The sequence below is a fragment of the Dipteris shenzhenensis genome, chromosome 17 (genome assembly GCF_047967505.1).
Source record: "Dipteris shenzhenensis isolate YYH24624 ecotype China chromosome 17, Dip_SZ_1.0, whole genome shotgun sequence".
Classification (NCBI taxonomy): Eukaryota; Viridiplantae; Streptophyta; class Polypodiopsida; order Gleicheniales; family Dipteridaceae; genus Dipteris; species Dipteris shenzhenensis.
This window is the reverse complement of record NC_141612.1, coordinates 33,511,060-33,535,428: the sequence shown is the minus strand read 5'-3', so window position 1 is coordinate 33,535,428 and position 24,369 is coordinate 33,511,060. Positions and strand designations below refer to the sequence as shown.

The window sequence follows — 24,369 nt, the reverse complement described above, 5'->3', positions numbered from 1 at the left end:
CTAGAGCTTCAAGACTACTACCCTCAACCCTAGAAAGAATGGTAAACAGTTAGTCTCCAATATGACGAAAATGAGAGCAGAGTGACAGCGTAGCTAGATGCCGAGCATGGGAGCAATAGCATCAAGTTAGGTAACCTGCTCTAATACCAAATGAAGACAAATGGAAGTGAGTTTGCAAGGAGGCAAGGAGCTGGAACAGAAACTCCTCCCGTTCAGCATCAATCAGACCAAATGAGAGAGTAGTATTCAGAGCACACATATACACCTCTACTAACTCAATGACAAACTGTGGTACGGGGGGAAAAGTGCCCCTGCCTAACCTTATTACCTTAATATTTCCTAGAGACCAAGGCCATCATATTTCAATCTTCTCGGATTAAACTTTGTCCCGTTATTGTTTTACAAATGGACAGGATACAAACATAAGAACCACATACTAACCCCTTTATGATAAATTTAAGCTTGCTACTGCCTGTATTGTCCTCTAACATAAATTTGAAGAATAAATGGAAAGGAGGTACAAAATTGAACGCTAGCACATAAATTGGACAATCCAATCTCCCCACTTGCCTGTTTTCCTGTAACTCACGTTGTTCCTATAATGTCCAGGAAAAGCGAACTTGCTATTGAAGTTCTGAAAGATGAAACATAACTATGAGACATCTCATGGGCTGAATTCTGTCAGCTTTACAAAACCTTATAACACCAGCATTTATGGAAACTAAACTACTGCAGGCACTTTCTTCCCGTCTTCATAGACAAAAATCGAAGACTCTGGCACCTGATAAAACACAGCATCAAAAAAAGGCATCTGAGGACTGATCTTCTTTAGCGAAAAATGATAAGCAACTGTATCCATCTCATTCTGCAGACTTTTGACACCAGCACAAAAGATTTGATTGAAGCACTCACAACACAATCTAACAGGACCATTCAAAAGCAACTTTCAACCCGTCCAGATCAGCCTATAGTCTTGCTAATGCAACATTATCCCATCATCCTTCTACAGAAATTCTCAAGTACAGTATGTCACAAATTTGTTGAAAAGATACTCTTACATTATTCCAAGTCTCCGTGATGAAGTCCACAATGTCATACATGAAATCTCCTTGAACATCAATCTGTTCTTTCTCAGTTGGCCCCTTGTAGACACAAAAAAGTATCTTAGCGGGCCCATCCAAAGGTCTTGCAAGGAAAATAGAAGATTATCTAAGTGCTTACCTTCACAACTGATGCTCCACTGGCAAACTTCTTCCCAAATTTTTTGGATGCATCGCTCAGTTTGATCCCTACAGAATGATCAGCGTCATTATTTCATTTTCTTATAGGCTATATCTTGAAGATAGTATAAGTCTTTAAAATTAGAAGGAGCACAATTTATCCATTGGACTCACCAAACATGTCAAGGCCTTTCACGATTGTGACACACTTCCGTTTGTTTCGAATGACTTTCTCAACTACAACTTCTGGCTTTTCCTGAAGATGTACCTAAATAATGTCAGCTGCAGTTTGAAAGGACCACTGGCTATTTGACTCACTCTTCGAGGTAATAGTTTTATGAAGCAAAAAACAAGGACAGTATGTATGCAGAGCTTTACCTTTTTCTTCACCTTGCCTCCAGGTAATGTCCTTACCTCCTCGTCTTGTTTAGATTGTGATGTGCTGCCTGCCATGTCATACAGATTATAGGTCTACTATCAGCATGTCCCCAGCCCTAGATGTCATCTATGAAAAGCACCCTAATGTAAATGAGCATCCCAGTACCAGTTAACAAAGTATTTCGACCATGAAAACATTGATGGGAGGAGACACACTGCCTATAATTACTGGTGGAGAAACAAAGGAATGGGAGGCGGGAGTGGGCAGAGAGAGAGAGAGAGAGAGAGAGAGAGAGAGAGAGAGAGATGGAAATCCTGCAACACATTTAGCATTACAAAATGCTGAAAATACCTGCATAACACCTTACACTGAACCTGCAATATACCATTACCCAGCCAGAAACATTTTACCCAAACATGGCTGGACGCTCGCATCACTGTTTAGCTGGAAACAAGATTGCAGCAGCACAAACTTGCCAATTACATTGATGTCCACACTACACATCAGCCAAAGAATACATGTGGAATAAGCATGCCCCTCCACCTAACGACCTTTTATTACCACACAATACAAACACAGCACAACCTCTAGAAATCCATGGCTTCATCAGAAGTCAAAAATGTTTAAAGAAGCTCAAAATTATGTCCAAGCTTGCATGAGGTTACAACTTAAATACAATCTATCAAATGCTCTAATACATGCTCATAGCTTCTCATTTTATTCAGAAGATATATTTCAAGGCTAGATTTCCATGGTTCTGCAGGCCATGACTGAAAATGAAGATCAATTTAACATGCACATCAAGATTCAAAAGGTGGGATAAATTAAAGAATGCCTTGTCAGCAGATGTGTGGAAAACTTAAGGCACTCCATGGCCATACAAAAGACACTTCAGCTCAGTATGGGTATGATACCAGACTCTAAAAGTGGTAGAGTTGCATTCCTTCTTTAGTAAGACTAAGTTAGGTTTCGTATTATTGCATAAATTCACGAGTCTTTATGTCTTATAGTTCCATAAGAGTCTCATAATAGACATTAATAAGAGTCAAAGACAATGCACAGCCTCTGTAAACACCTGGCAGACCACTCTCAAAAAGAAATCCATGCTAAAGTACACGCATATCTTTATGGATGATGAGGACCTCACAAAAGTACAGCTAGAGCATAAAGGGATGTTGGCCAGAGGATTGTCTTGGCTGTCTCAATGATGAGGAGGGGTAAACAGAAGACAAAAAAACCACATGCCTCAAGAAGGGGATACCACAAGTTGAAAATAAGCTGAAGAGTACAAGGCTATGGATATCTGGGGAGCTCACTCCGACTCAGCTCACACACAACTCACTAAAGCAAAGGATTCACGCAAAGCGGCGAAATGGGAGTCTACCGAGATGGAATAGTATTAATTAGAGATTTCAAATCTAAAATAAAGACCCTCAGTCTTGAACTGATATAATAAAGGCCACTTTGCTATAGGGCTAGCACAGTCTCAAGCTGAGATGTCATGTGCACTCCTCGACTCTCTCGGATTCAGAGATGTAGAAGCTACTCTTTTTTGGTGACTCTTTTTTGGTGTGTACTTTGTCTCATAGGCTCACGAGACCTTCTGAAGACCTTAATAAATCTCTCTCTCTCTCTCTCTCTCTCTCTCTCTCTCTCTCTCTCTCTCTCAATACCTACCTTGTTTGGCCTCTACATCGACGAGCTCGAGACAATGATGAAGGCACAGGGTGGGGTAGGTTGCTCTCTCGAGGGCATGCTGATCCGGATATTACTTTACGCAGATGACATGGCTCTCTTGTCCTCCTCAGCAGAGGGGCTTTGTGAGTCTCATGATTTGAAGGTCAACTTGGGTAAAACCAAGGTTATGATCTTCAATACATCTCGAGCCATCATGCGCAATGAGCATTTCGCATTTGATGGGTCCCCTGTTGAGGTAGTTTCATCATACACTTATCTTGGGGTCGTCTTTTCCGGACCCATCTTCACCATGAGACCCGCGATGCATGCATGCCTGAGCAGAGGATATGCTTCATTGGCTAGACTAGAGAGACAGTGCTTCCGCTCTCACTTTCAGGATCCACGGACCAAAGGGTTGCTTTTTGACTCCTTGGTCCGCCCAGCAGGGATGTATGGCAGTCCATGCTGGGGGCCAGACCTGTCGGATACAGAGTGGGCCAGGGTGGAGCAGCTACAGGTTCTCATGTTATCACGGATGATCCGTGGTAAGCCATCCGTCCCTCACCAGATCATTCAAGCGGAGTTTGGGTCACCCCCATTACAGCTAGATGCTGCATTTCAGGTCATTACATATCTATACAGAGTCAGGGAGTATGGGGATTACACATCCGAGGCCCGAGCATAGCACGATACCATGGCTAGCACTGTCCTCTTCTATGGCACTTGCAATAGAGGGAGATCAGAGCACGCGCAGAGAGATGGTTTGCAGGACTAGGACTCCACATGGATAGACTACCTCCTTTGCAATACAGCATGGATGCTCCTCTCTCCCCCCTCCTATCACACGAGGTCAACTAGGTTATCCGTGAGGATCTACTATAGCTACACACATTCCGGAATTGGTTGGGCCCGAGTGATCTTCCAGTGAAGCTGGGCTTCTACAGAGATCACCTCTTACATATCACTGTGGAGGGTTTCATCGATCCACCAGGATACACGCACATTCACCTACCCCACTCGCTGAGGATCTCTCTTGGGCAACAATTCTGGGTCTCCTCACACAAACTTCGTATCGAAAGCGGCAAAGCAGAGCGGTTACCCAGGGAGAGGCGCATATGCACACTGTGTGACATGCAGGAGGTTGAGATAGAGGAGCATTTCATCTTCAAGTGTCCTACCTACTATGACGTCCGAGGGCGTTTCTACTGCCTCTTCAGAGATAGTGATGGGGTTCTAGCCCGTTTCCTCTCCTACCCAGACCAGCGATGTTTGGCTGGTTTCATTCATGAGTTGCTCAGACACCGAGATAGGATACTCCAAGCACGGAGACAGAAGCAGAGTTCTTCCTTGACTGATACCTCTCAGAGCTCTATCGCGGAGTTCTTTCAGCCAAATCAAATAGACCCCCACGAGGCAAGACCTCGACATGACCGTGACCCGGAGCCTGTGACCCGACTGCTCAGACAAAGAGTTGACTCACAGATCATACTTGGGGACATCCCCTCGTTTAGGGTCGGAGCCCGATCGACGGGGGTCACAGTGACCCTAGTTCGACGCAGAGCTACGACCAGGAGACGTACCAAGACTGCACCCTTGGAGGGGCGACAGCGCTCTATTGCTGACCTCATGCCTCCACTTCCACAGCCTCATCCATCCTGATGCCCTACTGATGATGATGATGATGATGGTGGTGGTTATGATGATATCGACAATGATGCTGAGATTGATATATATGGTTGAGATATGACTATGTTGTACTTAAAATTTAGTACTGCCATTTTGCTTTTTTTTTGCATTCTGCATTGGTATGGATGCTCGTTTAGTAGCTCCACTACCACAGCTCATTGTATTAGGTTTTTCAGTCTCATAGACCCATCAGTCTTTCGAAGACTTTAATACTCTCTCTCTCTCTCTCTCTCTCTCTCTCTCTCTCTCTCGCACGCGTGCTCGCGGAACACCATCATTCCCATTCACAAGGAAGGGGACCCCATGAGCCTGGAAAAACTACAAGACCATTATGATTGGGCATGTCATGTCCAAATTTATGCATCAGTATTCGACACAGACGTCTGCAGGTTTGCAGCGACTCAAGGCTAAGGGGACAAGTAGGATTTCAACGCGACCATGTGACTATAGATCACATACTCAAACTGACGGGTATCAAGGCACAGAGACAGAGGCTCTATTGCTCCTTTGTGGATTTCCACAAAGCCTTTGATGTAGTGCCAAGAGCTCGCCTTATCAGGCGCTTCTAGGATTCGGGTTACGAGCAGGAGATCATCTGAGCTGTTATGGGACCCTACGAGAGGGTTTTAGGCAGGGGTCGGATAGGCACAAGGTGGACAGAGGAGATCATGAGCAGTATTGGAGTCAAACAAGGTTGCCCATTGTCACCTACCTTGTTTGGCCTCTACATAGATGAGCTTGAGAGTTTCATTATATGCAGAGGATGTGGTCTGCTCACATCTTCAGTAGAGGGCCTCCGTAGACACTTGGATGCACTACACACCTTCTCTGAGTCACACGACGTGACGGTCAACCTTGGTAAAAGAGGGTCATCATCTTTAAAACATCCTGAGCAGTCATGCACTTCAGTTCAAGCTGGTTTGGGTTACCAATGCAAGTGGTTGCATCATACACATACTTCGGGGTTCTTTTCTTTGGCCTGGTTTTCACAATGTGATTGGCGATGCAAGCCCGACTTAGTAGGAAATATGCTGCACTTGCTCTATTAGAGCAGTAGTGCTTCATTCTCATTTCTACGATCCTCTCTTTTGTTCCTTGTTCATCCAACGGGCATGTATGGCAACCCTTGTTGGTGGGCTTGATTTATCAGAAGCAGATTGGACTCAAGTAGAGATTCTCCAAGTTCTCTTGTTGTCACGCATGATCCGTAGGCAAGCCATTGGTCCCACATCAGATGTTCTGGTTGAGTTCATTGCATCTCCATTAAACCTCGATGCGGCATATCAGGTCATCACATATGTTTAACAAGTCAGGGAGTATGGCTCTTGCACTTCAGGACAGCGTAGATTACTGTGGCTGGCCCTATCTTCCTCCATGATCATAGCAGTTGAGAGTGATAGAAGATGTTGGTATGATCACAAATGCAGGTGGTTTGAGAGTTTGGGGCCCCACATGGATAGATTACACCCTTCCTTTAGTTCAGCTGGCATATCACAAGGTCAACCAAGTTATCCGAGAGCACCTTTTATAGATACACACATTCAGGACCTGGTTGACACCCTTACAAATTTCAAAGGAGGGCTTCATTGATCCACTAGGGTATATCTAGATCCTCCTCCCACATTCGTTGAGAAAACAGATGAGGCAGTTTTGTGCGCCTCATCGCACCGACTCTGTATTGAGAGTGGAAGACTTGAGGGCATACCTAGGGAGAGCTCCATTTGCACCTTATGTGATTGACACGAGATTGAGTTGGAGGAACATTTCCCTTTCAGGTACCCTGTGTATTATGAGATCCAAGGCAGTTATCACTTGTCTCTTCAGGGATGGTTTCGGAGCCCTCTCTAGCTTCCTTTCTTACCTAGACCAAGAGATGTCTAGCTGCTTTAAAAAATGAGGCCGTCATGCACACAAGGCATTTTCCCAGGATACATAGGCGGGATCAGAGCACACAGCCAGAATCTACTCAGAGCATGATTGCAGAGTTTTTCTAGCCAGATCATACGAACCAACAGATCCCGGGATTGATGGGTCCGGCATCTGAAGCCAGTGACACGACAAACTCGACAATGGGTTGACACTCATATCATGCTTGGGGATCTTCCCTCCATGATCACTAGACTAGGGTGTCACCAACAGGTTACGGTAGCACTTGTCTGACGTAGGGCCACCACTATGAACCCACAACAGGTCACACACACAGACCGCTGTCAGTGCCCTATCACAGGTTTCATGTCATCGCAGCCTCATTCATCGTCTGCCGTCTCCCCCTCCCCTTGAGCTTGCCCCCTTCCCTCAAGATCCAAAGGATCATCATACTGATGTCAAATCACAGCTGACCAAGGGATCGGATTTTTCTCATGTATTAGATCTGATATGATACAATTATGTCGTATTCATCGTGGGTGATGACGCTCCAGCCTTGCAGCTCATTGTATCAAGTTTCTTCCAGTCTCATAGACCTTCGGTCTTTTGAAGACTTTTAATAAACTTTTATTCTTTCTCAACCAATGCGTCCATCTATGTCATGAATTATTCACTTTGGCAAGAGAGATGATTGAGATTATCACATCTCATATCTGCTTGGGAAGCATTTCCAAATTACCCAAAGTTAGCATGAAACTGGCAGCCCAGGCTTCTTTGACTGAAGCAGCCCTCACCTCTTTAGGAGCAAGACATGGTGCATTACTGCAGCCAGCAGGAGATCGCACAGCACGGCTGATTACGAAGCTCCTTGAGGAGCATGCAACCTAATTAGTGCAAGGAAAGAAGTAGGAGCACTACTTGTTCTCACCATATAGCATCCAAGGCAGAGGATTGCAAGCATTTCTCAGGGCCTGGAGATTTCTGTAAAAAGTGTTTGGCTCAGACTTTATGCAATATACTCTCAGATATTTTTTGGACTGTTCTGCTATTGTCTATCTCCTGAATTTAGTGCTTGTGAGTTCTCTCTTGTGCACATGGAAAATTCAAGTTTTTGAATTAGTGCATTCCCTCTTCTCTAAATATCTTTTGTTGCATCCATTTTCTATTTCTGCTGCATGGTCAGAGATTTCCAAACATGGATTCTTGAATTTTTGGAAGTTACGTCAAAAACCTGGGGTTCAAGGAGGACAAACTTGGAGGGAAGGGAGGGCCTTTGCCACCGTGCCTTCCGCAAATGGGGCACGTGGGAACAATTTATCTTCGCCATCAGAGACCCAGAACCTTGGCGACAGGACAAGTTCTCCAAAATGCCTAGGAGTCATTCTCTTCTTTAGGCAACGACCTGCATGAGCTTGAATAGACTCTACATAGGTGACTAGCCCATGCATAGCGGGGTTTCCGTCAGCATTCTAACCAGCACGACGATGCCTGATCACTCCCTTATTGTTTTACGTCTAGAACAACCACAGCAGGGACTCCCCCAAAAAGGGGTGAGAATAGATGCATTGTTCCAGGAGGAGGAGGTCCAACAAGCTGTTGCACAGATTTGGCGAGTTGAGGTTGCCACGTTGCAAAATGGATGTGCCAGTTGGACAGTCGATGCCATTCAAAGGAGCAACACAGTAGTCACTTTCCCTCCAAGAAAGAGAGAACCCTTGAGGTACCTAGCCGCTATCGAGAGACTCAAGAGGCTTGAGCAGACCTCCCAATGGGTGGTGGATAGATAAGAGAGTGACAGACCCAATTTATAGGCGATGGAGATCCACCCCGCAGAGTACTCCTACCAATCCTCTAGAGCAGGTTGGGTGCAGCAAGGGGACGAGATGACACGAGAGTTCTTCTAGATCACGGGCCCTAGATTAGCCAGATCCAACTTCAGCAGTTGAGAGACATGGGAGCTCAGATGCACTCAGATCCACATCTAGGCCCACATCCCCTCGATGGTCCCCCTATGCATTACACCACAGTTAGCGGGCCCCTGGAGCTCTTAGAAGGCATCAAGGCTCTCCCAATACAAAAATGCCTGGGTGAGGATGGCCTGTCTCCAATGTTCTTTTGAGCTTTTGCAAGAACATTCACAATCCCTATGCTTGGCTTTTCAAGAGATCTTCGGCTCGAGGTTGCTCCCCTAATTGCTGTTGGAATAGTAGTCATCACCCCAAAATGAGGAGTCCAAAGGGTAGGATGGGTATGCCACATGGACAGCATCATGGCTGGCATGTGGGCAGCTATGGAAAAACAGAAAAAAGCGGGCTGCCACATGGGCAGCAAACAGGCTGCCATGTGGGCAGCACAACAGAAGAAATACCTTAAGGTTTGGGGCCTGCATGGAGGACAGCAGTGGTAGAGAACAGCCACATGGCAGCCAGCAATTGGCAGGACCACATCTGCACAGGAAAACAGACATGGAAGGCAGCGATGACATCAGTGCTGACATCAGCACTTGTATGGTTGTCCACGTCAGCAAGTACAGAATGTTTTGCAGCAGATCCAGAGGCTGGCAGAGGTCCTGCAGGAGGCAGAATCAGAAGGGCTGACAGGTGCACTGTTTGGAGGCAATTTTGGGGGCCAGAATGGCCTGAAAGAAGTCGGGTTAGGGCTGGACAGGCCTGGGCCAGTGGCACCCTTTACATGGCCAGGCTGGGCGATCCAGCCCTCTATTTGTGTGCCCCCACCAGGGGGTTATGGAGATCAGCAAAGTCGGGTTGGGGGGGGGAGCTGATTGGGTCGGCCCAATTCCCCTACCTAGTCGACTACATGGGGGGGCATTCAGCCCTATACAAGGGCCCTTTGAGGCCTCACTAGGCATCCAGCAGCTCAGCAATCCAGGTAGCAGAAAGGAACAGCAGAGCAGCACCAATTGGGCCTACATCCAGGAAGAGAATTGGGGGCTGAGCAGCTGCATACTTAGCTCAGAAAGGGGCTGATCCTAGGCTGTCTTCCAGGGCAGTACGGAGCAGGGATCACAGACGGAGAGTCTACATAAGCTCAGAGAGGAGCATGCAGGCTCACGGATCTAGAGGTGCCAAGGAGATAGTAGGAGACCTTTTTGGTAAGGTCAGAGGACCACGGTTTGGTGGGACTCTGAGCCTCTCTTTTGTATTGTGACGGAAATATACCTTTTGTGGATTCTGTATCTCTCTTGTGATTCACAGTCTATTTACTGGCTTGCACACACTCATGATTGTGAAGTACACGTAAGTGAAGAAGAATTTGATTCTGTAGTTAATAACTTCCGTGTGCATTCCTGGGACGCGCTCAGTCTTCCGCTGCGGGATACCCTCTGTAGGGATTCGTTTATGACAATTGCTAGCTTGAGGATGGATTTGCTTGATCCCAATGGGAGAGACCCTGCCCACATCCATCAATGGCGCTCGATCACTTTATTGGACACTACCTACAAGACCTTGAGGCTCCAACCAAGCCTCAACAACATCATCCACACCACCTAGACAAGTTTTGTTCAGGAGAGGAGAATATTGGACAAGATCTTCACTGTTTGCAAGTCAATTGATTGCTATCTTCCTATTGGATTTTGAGAAAGCTTATGAAGGTCGTAGCGTATCCAAAAAGGTGCCAATTGAGGTTGGAAGTAACTCAATCAAGACTCATTTGCTTTCCGAACCTCAAAACTTTTATGCCTTACTTTTTTGTTGAAAACTATAGTAGCAGCACATTTGTCACCCAAACTAGAATTTTTTTGTTGTAATTGAAGACCTTGGAATTGTAACCAATTTCCCTTTAACAAACTTTCCCACAACATGAAAACTATTTAAGAGATGGATAAGAAAGAAGAGAGGGGACACAAGAAGAAAACACTTGATGAGGCAAAAGAGACCCACATGTACCACTACGTAGGAAAAGAAAACTAGTAGTTATACAAAAAATCCATTAGGGCTGGGGTCCCTACAGCTATGGACTGCTAAGCTTTGATGGTGTTTCCTTCATGTTGAGCCGAGTAAGCATTAAAGGCATTCTTGACATCCATCTAACATATCAGCCACTTGTAGTGTGCTGCTAATGCAGTAATTTTTCTCACTGTTGTCATATTTTTCTACAGGTCAAATGTTTCCATATCTATGCGCATATCCTTTGGTTAGATTTATGCTTATCTACTAAGCGTTAAAATAGAGTTTCATTTTTTTCCATGTAGACATTCTCAATTAGTGGCTTTCTTTTATCAGTGATAGTTGTGACAATTGATTGATAGTTCTATGTTTGAACTGAAGCTCTTAGTGAGTACTTGTAGTGATTGGACCCTTCTGGGCTGATCATTCTATGAGCTTGCCACTTCACTTCTGACATCTCTAAGATAATCACCTGCCTCGTGACAGCATGCCACAAATTGTAGACTTTCTATTCTTCATTATAACCAATTAAAACACATTTTCTGGATTTGACATCCCATCTTACTCTTCTTCATCTGCAATCTTGCATACACTTGTCACTAAGAACCAGATCCCTTTAAAGGACGAACCCTTTTATGTCCCCAATAAAAGATTGACAACTCACTGTCAGTTGGTCATTTATTTTCTTGAAATACACAAGTGCCGGTTTTTAATATACCTCGGAAGTTAGTATAAGGTTTTCCCTGTTGTTTTCTTCCTCACATAAATACACGGTGTTGAAGTAGATATCTGTAATAGAAGGACCAGCAGTAAGAAAACCAGAAATCCCTTTCTCTAAAATTTCATCCCACCATGGGACATACCTCCACTCTTTGAAGCTTGTGCTTTGTCACAAGATACATCCAAACCTTCCAGCTGTTCTGCAGCCTTTTCTGCTTCTTCTGGACAGATGGCATCCAAATACAACCACTTATAGTAAAATGAAATTTAAAAATCATTAGTTGTCTTTTTACAAATCATTGCGCCTCTATCACAAATCTTCCAGCAAACATAACCACTGGAACGGCAACTTACCCTTTACTAGTTCTGGGTACAATTCTGGTGCATTCTTTATTAGCCATGGTTTGCACCTTTCAAAATCCGGTCCGAATTCACAATATTCTGCTGGCAGACTGCACACTGAGGAACATTTTAAATCCCAGTCAATTATAGTATGACCTTGCATTTCTCTAAATCGTCAATGCCAACAAAGAACTCTTTTGAATAATGAACCACATCAAAAGAGATTGATAATTTTCGATATCCTTGTGTAATATCCTGCTAAAAAATTTTCCTCTTTGGCTAATTAGAATATACTTTCATAAGGCTATAATATATCCAGTCTTACAAATTGAAACCTTTTTCAAAAACAAAGGAAATAATGTGTGTGTGTGCGCGCGCGCGTGTGCGTTTTACTGATATATAAGGGGAGGAAATAGCCTCTCAACAGCATCTGTGCTAGCATTTTGGGAGCTCTAGGGAGCTTGCACATGGCTAGACTTTGGGTGTGGAATCCTTGTAGGTGGCATGAACCTTTGGCCATTTGCCATGGGGCACAGCAGAGTGGAGGAGAGATAGAAGAAATGAGGGCAGAGAGGATTGGGAGGAGGAGACGGCATGGGGCAGTAGAGCAGAGAGTTGCTAGACCACGCACCGTAGAGGTCCGGCCCATCACAGCCTTTCTTCGAGGTGATCACCAGAGTCGAGGTTGTCACACTTGACATGGCGTGCCGAATACAAAAACCTCTAAGACCCCCCGCCCCCCACCATCACAAGAGACGACGCGACAGACACAGATCCAAGACATCCTCGCATCTCATTGGAGGGCCACCACACCTAGATATGCCTTTTGAGTTTTTGAGTTTCCTATGTGTACCAGTCTCGAGTTTTGAGTTATGATTTTCTTTGTGTTTTCTTAGCACTCTGCAAGGGTCTTAGAAAACCCATTGCTTCACCCCACTGCAGCTTGTATGAGTCATTATGTGATTTAACTTTGTCTCGTAGGCCCCAAGGCCTCCTGAACACATTAATACATCTTTCTTTCTTTCTATCTCAAGAAAAGCTTGCAGTCTCCGAAACCACAATTGTATATTCCATGGCGCCACGATCCTGAGAAGTATTTACTACCTGAGCTACGGAGGAGGCTTTTTGACCAATCGCTACATAAGCAGGTCTAGCTTTTTGCTAGGCCAAGTCTATAAAAGAAGAGCCTCAAAGCTCCTAGATTCATTGCAGAGTTACTCAGCTTCATGCTCTTCTCAGAGCCAGTTGTACAAAGCTATTTTCTACTGCAATAAAGACCTTCGGGAGGGGGGGGGTTTTGGGGGGGTGGTTAGATTTGGGTCTGGCCCCTAGTGCTGTGTATTGCCATTTTCTCTCTCTCTCAGTATTCTTTTCTTGCTGCGAATTCATTCTCTCGCTCATCCATGCCTTCCAGATGGTTGTACGGCTGTTTCCAGCACCTTAGCTTCTATTTTTTGGTTCATGAAAGCTGTTCACAGGGAGAGAACCTGCTGTGGACTATTTCCAGCCGCCAGGAGGCACCTCTTGCTGTGATTAGGGTTGCCAGCACTCCAGATTTCTCTAGCCCTATTGCGAGCTGTCCCAAATGGTTTACAGCCTCCAGAGAGCCCCAGGTCTGCTGCGAATTGTTCAAGAAGTGTTGGTGACTTTTGAGGAGCTAGTTCCATTACTGCTGGATCAAAGAAGCTCAAGAAAAGAAGTACGATGGTGCGGATAAGGATGACAAGGCCCTGATAGCTCACGAGAGGAGCAAAGGCAAGAGCAAGGGTAAGCCCAGTAAAGGCAAGCTTGAATCTGATGGTGGAGCAGACTCTTCAGATGAAGACAACAAGAAGAGAAAGAAAGAGAGGAAGTGCTTCTACTGCAATGAGCCAGGACATTTTGTGACAGATTGCAAAAAGAAGAAGGCTGACCAGAAGAAGAAGGGTGCCAGCTCAGAGTCAGAGGAGTCAGCTCAAGTGGCAATAGGAAAACTTTTCTTGAGACTACAACTCAAGCTATTGGACAATTTTGGAAGCCAACTAACAATGAGGCAAGCAAGACAAGCAATGTGTTGTAATTGGAGAGTTAGCTCCAATGAGGATGAGACAAGGGGATTCACTAAGCTCAACCAGTTAGTCACTATCTCCACAAAATGGACAAGCATAATATCCTTGCCTGCATTTCTTTGTCCAATGGTAGCTTATTGATAGTCTTTCTTTTGCAACCATGGCTTCGCACGGCGTGCCTCATGTGGAAGAAAGGCCTCATGGCACCGGAAACCATACAGTGTGGGATGCCGAAGTGCTTTTGGATTGGATGCTCTAGTAGGGTAATATTTTCAAGCCCAAGCCTTAAATGACTTAAATAAAATTTGAAATGCACCAATAAAATGAAAAGGCAATGGGAGAGGCCTCAAATCTCGTATTGCATGGGGCATATTTGAAGGAGAGAGAATGAGTGAGAGCAAGAGAGATAGAGAGTGTAGGGAGCTTGGAAGCTGAAGACGTAGTTGCAATAGAATAGAATAAAAAGAGTACAACACAAAGTGAGAAGGATAAGGTTTTGTCCTAGTGACAAAACCTTAGTAGTCACTAACCATAGTTAGTGAACTAACTGCAGTTAGGGGGAAAAACCTCTAAAAGAGGGAAAAGTGCCCCTAACTAGCTTATTATATTACATTGGTCACTGCTGAATTATATCTATAATTCTAACACCCCCCTGCAGTGCCAATGTCATGTACAAGGTTGATCAATCACCAAATGGATATAAGTTCAGGGCACTGCGAAATGCCTCAAACTTCTCACGTGGTAGCGCTTTGGTGAAAATATCTGCAACGTTGTCATGTGTGGACACAAAGATCATACTGATCTCTCCTGCATGCAATTTCTCTCTGACGTAGTGATAGTGAACCTCAATGTGCTTCGTGCGAGCATGAAACACTGGATTCTTTGCCACTGCAATGGCACTCTGACTATCAGTGAGAATTGGAGAAGGACCCTCCAAAGACAGATGAAGATCAGCAAATAAACGTCTCAGCCAGACACATTCAACTGTTGCTCTGAAAGCTGCCCTGTACTCAGCTTCACATGATGAGGTAGCCACTGTAGATTGTTTCTTGCTCAGCCATGAAATGCAAGATTTTCCCAAAAAGAAACAATTGCCACTAGTGGACTGCCTAGTGTCATAATCACCAGCCCAATCTGAATCACTGTAGGCATGCATCTGCAAGTCACCCCCCCTGGGAAATAGTAAGCCAAAAGACTTGGTGCCCTGCAAATAACGGAAGGTGCGCTTAACTGCCTGCCAATGCATAGTTTTGGGGCTGTGCATGTACCTGCTCACCTGAGATACTGCAAACTGAATATCACGTCTAGTATTGCAGAGATATATGAGGCATCCAACAGCTTGACTGTAAAGTGTGGCATCAACTGATTCTCCTGCATCATGCATTGTGAGTTTCAGCCCCGGTTCCATAGGAGTGGAGATGGGCTTACACTCTTGCATGTTAAATCTGTCCAAGAGTTTCTGAACATACTTGGACTGAGACATAACAGTGCCACGTCTCTCATGAGAGAACTGGATCCCCAAATAAAAGTGAAGCAGCCCCAAATCTGACATGTCAAAGTTGGTCTGCAAATCAGCTTTGAAATCTGCAATTTTTTTCTCATTGGACCCTGTGAGCAGTAAGTCATCAACATAAAGAAGGATGACTAAGATTTCCCCCCCATCCATCTTGATGTAGAGGGTGCTCTCAGTAGGACTATTGTGCAGCCCCTTGCTGGTCAAAAAGGCATGTATCTTGGCATACCATGCACGAGGGGCCTGTTTCAGCCCATATAAAGCTTTATTAAGCTTGCAGACTTGAAGTGCATTGGCTGTAATTTCAAAACCCGGAGGTGGTTTGACATACACCTCTTCCAGCAAGTCCCCATTTAAGAAGGCTGTTTTTATGTCCAACTGATGAACATTCCACTCAAAATGTGCAGCCATTGCAATTACTGATCGGATGGTGGTCATCCGGGATGTAGGAGCAAAAGTCTCCTCATAATCTATGCCCTTTTTCTGAGCATAGCCTTTAGCAACCAGCCTGGCTTTATATCTGTCAATGGAGCCATCTGGCTTCCGTTTGACTTTAAATACCCATCGTGTGCCAATAGCATGTTTACCCTGTGGCAAGTCCACAACATCCCAAGTCTGATTTTTTGCAATGGACTGCAACTCATCGTGCATGGCATTCATCCAATGCACATTACCTTTTGCTTCTTCAAATGTGGCAGGCTCCTCCTCATCAAGGAGAGTACCTGCATATGCTGATTCCACTGAATTAGCACCTTCCATGTGCCTTGCTGCACTGCGAGTCCTGCCAGGTAACGGAGCATCAAGTTTACTCTCCCGGAGAGTCTGTAACAGCCAGTTTGGGACTGTTTTTGCTGCATGTATGTCTGCAATTTCTTGCTGCACCACTTGTTCCACTACCTGTGGAGGAGGCATGACATCCTGTGGCGGAACTGAAGCATTTGAAGGTTGCTGTAAATTCTGATTTGGATCAGAAAAATCAGCAGGGGAACCCAAAGCAATGGGTAGCAACCCTTGAAAGACATCTTCTGAAGATGAAGGCATTTGAAAATCAGCCTGAGTGTGAGCTGAATTTTCAGAAAATATCACATCTCTACTTACAATGATTTTGCGTGTAGCAGGATTGTAGAGACGATACCCCTTGCTTTCTGCACTGTATCCAACAAATATGCATTTGATGGCTTTATCTGACAATTTGTGCCTAAATTCAACTGGCACATGTGCATAGGCAAGGCATCCAAAGACTCGGAAGTGATCCACTGAAGGCTTCCTGTCATTCCAGACCTCAAAAGGAGTTTTTGTTTTTAAAGCCTTAGTGGGGGCCCTGTTCAAAATGTAATTGGCACACATCAAACCCTCTAACCAGAATTTATGAGGCATGTGTTTGCTTTTCAGCATACATCTGTCCATCTCCATGAGGGTTCTATTTTTCCTCTCAACTTTGCCATTTTGCTGAGGGGTCAGCCTGACTGTGAGCTGATGCACAATACCCTTTTGTTTGAGGAAAGCATCAAATTCTACAGATAGGTATTCCCCACCTCTATCCGTGCGTAATGTCTGTATCTTGAGCCCGGTTTCATTTTCAACCATGGCTGAAAAGTGTTTAAACACTGTGAACACTTCAGATTTCTTTTTCAGCCCATAAACCCAAGTAAAATTGGAGAAGTCATCAATAAATGTGACAAAGTAGAGATGACCACCCAATGACGGAGTCCTCATGGGACCACAGACATCACTGTGTATAAGCTGCAATTTGCGAACAGCTTTAACTGAACCATCCTTCTTGAAGGGAAATCTATGCATTTTACCTAAAATGCACCCTTCACAGGCATGTGGAGGAGGTATCTCAAGAGGTGGCAATGCATCAACCATTGAAAATTTCTGAAGTATCATTAAGCTGTTGTAATGCATGTGGCCATATCTGGCATGCCATAATTCTGCATTTTGCATGGCAACTGTGGTAGGGGTAGAAATTGCCAAAGCATGAGCTGCTCTTTTCTCAAAAATATCAAGTTGAAAAAGCCCACGCAGCAGAGTACCAGATAACATTAAGGCATAGTTAGCTTCCCTGTCTCGGACAGCACATTTGTCATCCTCAAAGATGACCTGAAATCCCCCTCTGTTAAGAGTGGACACTGAAAGGAGATTTTTGGTTATGCCAGGCACATATAAGACATCGGAAAGTCTGAAAATTGAGCCATCAATTGCAGTGAGCTCAACTTCTCCTGTGCCACGTACTGAATATGAGGAGTTGTTGGCACAAGTGACTTTCTTACCAACAGGAGGTGGATGCAAGGAAGTAAAAAGACACTTCCTCGAAGTGATGTGCTTGGATGCACCGCTGTCAAAATACCATGTGTTCAGTGTTTCATCAACACTGAAAGCAGATGCATCTGTAGAAGAGTCAAAGCTGCAAGTCAAAAATGCATATGTATCATCACTGCAAGAGGCTGTACTATCCCGAGCATCTGGAACAGCCAACCTAGAATCAGAAATGCAAGATAAAAAGGCATAATCTTGACCAACAAAGTTGGCTGCAGCATCCCCACTGTCAGATGCACAAGGGGCTGAATCTGAAACAGCCATTCCTGAGCTATTTTTCTTTTCTTTTGCAATCCTTTTCCTGCATTCTGCTATGTGATGACCTGGCTTTTTGCAGTAGTGACAAAAACCCTTCTTTTTGGGCTTACCTCCATCACTTTTAGCCTTTTGTGAAGGCTGTCCTGACCCACTGGAAGGCTGATTTGCTGTTGTCTTTGCCTGTCCCTTTGTTTTTGATTTAAATTTTGAGAGCATGGCTTGTTCACCTGCACGTGAAGCCAAATTTTTCCTGGTCTGCTCTTCCTGAAGCAGACGTCCTATCAACTCATGAAAAGAGAGAGGATTTGCACCCCCCCTCAATGATAAATTCAGCGAAGTGTGAAAGCTGAGATAAGACTCAGGAAGAGAATTCAGAGTGGTTGTAATCATCTCTGAACCAGGAATAATTTCATCTATGTTTAACAATTGCTCTCTGAGATCCTGTAGCTTTGTGAGGTGGACTGACATGGAGTCACCCTCCTCCATATGTGTATTGCTCAACTCTCTTTTTAAGAAAGATACTCTGGCATCATTCCGTGCTGCATACATGCTTTCCAAAATATCCCACGCTGCCCTGGAGGTCTTACACGACCGGATATGCGGAATGATTGATCTTTTCACTGAAAGAGAGATGCATGACAAGGCTAAGGCATCTCGTGAATCCCATCTCTTCTGTTCTCGAGTATTGACTATAGCTGCACCAACAACTTGTCCTGCAGCTGCACCCTGTGCACGACCTCTTCCACCTCCTTGCTGAGGAGGGGTAGCAGGTGCAATATCTGCTGGTCGGATTTCATCCCCATTGACATAATCCCATAAATTGCGAGAAATCAGAATATTACGTACCATGAAACTCCAGAGGGAGTAGTTGGTACCATCCAATTTGTCTTCCTGTGAAAGACCACCGAACTGGAACTCATTCTGATTTTGATGGGCCATATCTGAGAAAGAGATTGAAGCAGATACAAAGCTGAATTCCCTTACTGGGAATAAAATGCACAACTCCCAAAAACACAGCCAAGCACGGGCTGTATATGCAACTTAGATTTCTGCACTTGAGCTGTCAGAAATCTGTCCAAGCATAAAACACTCTCCAAAATCTGCCAAAAGTGTTCCAAACACTCCAAGAAAGGCAGTATGTACTGAATACTCCAAAAAATGCTCTCCCAACACAAAAGCCCCAATTTGTGGCTAGAAATTGCAGCCAGAAAGGGGTAAAAATGCTAAAAGCCCCAAATCTGCAATTTTAAAACAAAAGCCCCAAATTCCAGACTAAATCTCCAATTTTGCTCCAGATGTAGCTCCAAAATTGCACAATGATTGCAATGGCTGCAATATGCAAAATGCCCCAAATGTACTCTAAAACAACTGCACCAAACTGTAGTTTTCTGCAAGAGAAGCCTGTCAAAGAACACCCGAGGCTGACAGCAACCGGTGTAGATCTGCAAGTACAGATGGTAAGTCCAAACTGTACGGTCAGTACTGATTGTACGTACTGTACGGTAAGTACGGAACAGGCCGTACAGTACGGGAAGCAAGAGCTGTACGGTCAACTTGTACGGCTTCCTGCGCAGGTACGTCGAGCAGATACGGGAGCTGTACGACAAACAGGTACGGATGTTGTACGGCGCGCATGTACGGAAGAAGAGCGCTGTACGGTGGCAGATGGCGAAACGTACGGAGCTGGTACGGCGATGTACGGCGGCAGATGGCGACACTTTGCGTCAGGATTCCGTACAGTCGTACGGACTGTACGGACAGATTGAAGCAGACTAAAAATCGAGGCTGAGCGTTGGAACTGAAGGGAGCAAGGAGCTCAAAGCTCTTGGACCTGCTCTGATACCAAATGAAGGAGAGAGAATGAGTGAGAGCAAGAGAGATAGAGAGTGTAGGGAGCTTGGAAGCTGAAGATGTAGTTGCAATAGAATAGAATAAAAAGAGTACAACACAAAGTGAGAAGGATAAGGTTTTGTCCTAGTGACAAAACCTTAGTAGTCACTAACCATAGTTAGTGAACTAACTGCAGTTAGGGGGAAAAACCTCTAAAAGAGGGAAAAGTGCCCCTAACTAGCTTATTATATTACATTGGTCACTGCTGAATTATATCTATAATTCTAACAATATTAACAATAAATGCTCCTCTATCTGATTTCAATTGTGGGTTTGAGTTCCTAACTCTTCTAACATGGGAAGTGATGACAGTTAAAACAAAAGGACTTATAACTTCAGCCTGCTCCATTGGCTTAGTTTTTGGCCTCTGGCAGAGATTCCAGGGATATCACTGCTACACGGGCTACATCTTTCATTGTTATTCTACATATGAAGCATTGTAATTCCCTCCCAATTGCATAAAGGAGTGGGTTTTAGATACATGTTCTCCTAGGACTCCAGTGGGTCCGTCCTGAATTCTGGAATACAGGTAACAGAAATATTCTAGGCTGGAGCTCTAGCAGGGGGAGATCCTCATTCGCACCACATGCTGCCTCGTTGTTTCTATGTTCCATTCTTTCAGTTATTTTCAGGTTTAAGACTACGTGGGATGGATATGAGAGGTGGTATTAATTTTCAGTTCATGGTTATAATTTCTTGTTCTAATTAAATAAATCCTCAGACACATGGTTCCACATAAGCACGGCTCTGACATGTAGCCGGCCCTTTAGCAAGCTGTCTTCCTCTATCCCTAGAAGTTGGCACTTCTAGATCCTTCTGTAGGCTATACATCATGTTGATTGGAAGGATCCCCAAAGTGTTTCTCATTGGGCCGATGCCTAGAATGGTCATCCCTCCCTGCCTGATAGTATTAATGGCTGCTTCATGGTCAGCCTGCTGAGGTACCATTTCTCTCATCTTACCCCCTTTTTTGAAACGTTGAGGTGTGGCATATCAACAGTTTAAAGTTTATTCCGATTATTTCTGATCTGGGTCATACCTTAAGATCAAATCCAATGCCTCTCAACTCCCACAAGCATCATCGACTCCACAGAATCGGAGTTTCTCAAAAGCCCCAAAATATATCCTCAGTTGTAACTCGAAATTATGTGACTTCTGTCCCTTCCCTTATCGAAACTTTTGGATACTAGGTTCAACACTTATGCAAACTCCCATAATAAGGTCACTACCCTTTACTTCAAAATCTGATAATTTGCCCTTTCTTTGAATTCCTGAGCCAAATCTTGAACAGATCCAAAACTGAATACATGAATAGAATACAGTGTAGCAAGAACACATGATAGGTGTCAAAAAATTTGAAGAATAGCTGCAGATTTTGCTGACGAGGTGGTTATTTTGCACAATAGTCAATCCAATCCAGATGAAACTTGGTGATGATGACAACTCTGCACCTGGGTGACCTTGCTCACAAAGCTGATCAATAAATCTGCAGATCGTGGCTTTTATTGCTTCCAAGTGGCATCAGAGGTTGGGTAACCAAAATCAGACCCAACTGCATAATTTTCAGCAATCAGCACACGTGTGCTCAGGAGGAGGAGATGAATCTCTTGATGTTAAAAAACTGAATTCTGAGCATTTCAAAGGATTCAACCTTGCAGATGGTGACACATGGCACCTGCTGACTGGGCAACATAATTTTGCACACAGGTAGAACGCAGCCTCCATATATAATGCTCCAATTTCCAAAGAAAAGTGGCAACTTTTGGAACCATAACTACACATGATATTTCTAACCAGTTGCAAAAGATGCACAAGTTCTTAAAGGGGGCTCAGATTCAGGCCATCAATGCACTATGAATGTAGAAGCAGCACGTCCCAGAATCTCACAGTTTTAACTTTAATATAGATACGTCATTGCTCCATAACAACATTAAAACTAGAAATTTTACAAAAATCCACTAGTAGTGTGAATGATTTGTATCAAAATTTGATCTTGAAAATGCATCTTTTGCAAAGAAATCAGAGCTGTGGTGCATCCAAATCTGCTTCGGAAGAAGCCTGCTGTTTCTGTCAATTGAAGAGATGTCAGCATTCACGCAATGTACAACTGTACCAAAAGCGTAGACGTGCATCTCAGTGCCGAGACCAGCACCAGGATGGCTCAAATATATTCCATCAAGGACTTGTCACCCTAACTAGAGCCGCCCCCCACTTTCAAGATATATTGTGTATTCCATGCATAGTCACAAGCAACCTGGCAGGAGAAACATTATTTATTTATTGCATGTTTCTACAAACATTTTGGTGACAAGTTGTCTCCACCCATGGATGAGGGGGACCCTACTATTGAAAATGGTTTTGAGGATTCACATACAGGAGCCCTTGGAATGAGCTCTACAACGAGTTCCGTATCAAAGTAGAACGGTTGAGAATCCCTGGCACCCAAAGGGTATCACTCCAGAGTACCCGAATAGGCAGCTACATGGGTCTTGTTGACAGATTTATTCACCCCTCAGTATGTATAACGAAACCTATATAGTAAAAACAGCCATCCGGGGGTTAGGATGGTTTTGATAAAAGGACACTAGGTTAGTATTGTTTTAGGATTGTGGTTAGGCCTAGCACCACGAGGTGACTGATTTTTTTAAGGGCTATAAGCAGTATTATGTATCCTTCTGAAGCACAATCCTCACATTGTGCACCCTCCAGTACCTCAACCCACCCCTTCCTATCTATGTAGTACCATCAATAACCCCAAGAAATGCCCGAACAACTCATCCTGTGTTTGCCTTCAGCCGTACAGTTTGACGTAGTCACCCCACAAGGCTCAAAACCATAAACTCCTTCATACGGCAGAAAGGCCTGTTAATGGTGGTGTAGACGAGAATATAACATATAGCATCCATTTGTACAACATCACCAGTTTGACTCTATCAATCGAAAGACCAAATTCAGCATTATGTGAGACATGTTTCGGCCATCGTAATTTCGTGTGAAGAAGGTGAAAAGCATCCCCCACATGTCTCCAAATAATCAGGAGAGCTTGAATGTACGGTTTCAGAGTTAACAGACAGCTAATCTACGTGCTCTCAAAATGCTTAAACATGTACAGCCGAGTGCTGGTCTCGGGAAATTTATTGATGCGCCCTTTGGAAACCGCTTGGAATCATCTGCTGGAAGATTCTGAATAATGATACTGGTTCAGGTCATTATTACTTGTGTGATCAAAACCAGTTGTTCCAATAAAAGAGGCGATGTATCCGCTTATAAGCTTGAATAGACTGCTTCAGATACTAGGTAATAATCTCCCGTCAATGCTTCGAAATACGTATTCAACTGATTTAATTCTACGTGCCCCAATAAGTGCTAGTCTGTTGATGCTAGAACCTTTTTGCAAAAATGTTCTGGAAGAGCCTGAATATAATATTAACACTAGCATGAAGACTGCAACGGAAACAAACAGGCCACGCTTCTTTCAAATCCTACGTATCATGGCAGTGGATATTAAAATTTTGAATTTCTTTGGTCCACAACATAGCTTCCACAAGCTGGGAGAGAGGCGACAAAGTAATGCACGAATGAGCATGAAAACAGAATAGAAAAAGCAGAAATACGAGAAAGGGAGACGGACCGGGGCAGTAAAGGACTTGAAAAGGCCGCAATTTCTCCGCCATGGAGCGAGGATGGATAGAGACAAATGAGCAGAATTAAGCACAAGAGTGCTCTGGTATCTGATCAATCGAAGAGGGAGTAAAAGTGATCGACGAGACCGATCATGATGATGCTGATTGTTTGATTTTGAGCAAAGGACACCAAAATCTGATTGTAGCTTTCATTCACTTTAGTACAGATAATACTCCATGTATGCATTTCAATTTCAATGCCCTAAACAATGCTTTTGATTCTATTATTTTTATTTCTATTTTAATGTAATCATTGCTTCCACTCTTGTTGACACAAAACATTTCTCTCAACACTTCAAGGTCGCCCCACTAGTGTACATCACCACCGGCAGAATCCTCGGAATTTGCAATGATCATCAACAGAATCCCCAAAATTTGCTATGATGACCGGCAACCACCTTACCGCATCCCTTCACGGCCGAGAAGGCCCATCAGTCGCGTCGGCTGCTTGCCTCCTAATGGCCCTTCCCTACCCCATCACAGCCAACCCTCATGTCATGGGTTCAAGTCTTGGAGGCTCGGGCATGGAGTCCTAGCTTGTGATTTTGTGTGTGTGCGCGCGCGTGCCACAGTTATGGACCCATTGCCCACCACTGGCCCGGGGTAGGGTGTCCCTAAAAGAAAAGAAAAAATGTCCGTCAGCTTTGTACACCCTGAACAGGATATCTAGTACAACTTCTCTCACAAGGAAATACATTTTTTGGTTTAGGATTAATTGCAAATAGCATTTATAACAAAGCGGCTAAAGCGTGTGTGGGTGTGTAAGTGCCGGCAAGCCCTAGCAGCAGCTCAGAATTCTATCTTGGTCACCCCGTATGGGGGCGTTGCTGTCACTTTTGATTTCAGTACAACACCCAAAA

At 44.3% G+C, this 24,369-nt stretch overlaps 1 protein-coding gene across 2 annotated transcripts; it reads right to left on the bottom strand.

The window, feature by feature from the left end:
* Positions 1 to 494: 494 nt before the first annotated feature.
* On the bottom strand, positions 495 to 23,699 carry LOC147892008 (Translation initiation factor SUI1 family protein). 2 transcript variants are annotated; one of them, XM_087388314.1, is made up of 8 exons: positions 23,458 to 23,699; positions 11,811 to 11,915; positions 11,600 to 11,674; positions 1,599 to 1,666; positions 1,395 to 1,476; positions 1,222 to 1,289; positions 1,059 to 1,142; positions 495 to 781 (listed from the first exon to the last, which is right to left on the bottom strand). In XM_087388314.1, exons 1-8 carry the CDS (start codon positions 23,498 to 23,500, stop codon positions 722 to 724), a joined length of 585 nt encoding a protein of 194 aa, XP_087244440.1. In that variant the 5' UTR covers positions 23,501 to 23,699; the 3' UTR covers positions 495 to 721. The 2 variants fall into 2 exon arrangements, with proteins under 2 accessions (XP_087244440.1, XP_087244439.1); XM_087388313.1 differs by having other exon boundaries at positions 11,600 to 11,677; positions 23,458 to 23,697.
* Between the last annotated feature and the right edge of the window lie 670 nt (positions 23,700 to 24,369).

Excerpts from the sequence above, each read along its gene's own strand:
- LOC147892008 (XM_087388313.1), bottom strand. The coding sequence starts at position 23,500 with ATGGCGGAGAAATTGCGGCCTTTTCAAGTCCTTTACTGCCCCG. Across the intron at positions 1,667-11,599 it reads ACAAGCTTCAAAGAGTGGAG|GCAGCACATCACAATCTAAA; the intron begins GTATGTCCCATG and ends ATGACATGGCAG. Across the intron at positions 1,477-1,598 it reads GAGGCAAGGTGAAGAAAAAG|GAAAAGCCAGAAGTTGTAGT; the intron begins GTAAAGCTCTGC and ends GTACATCTTCAG.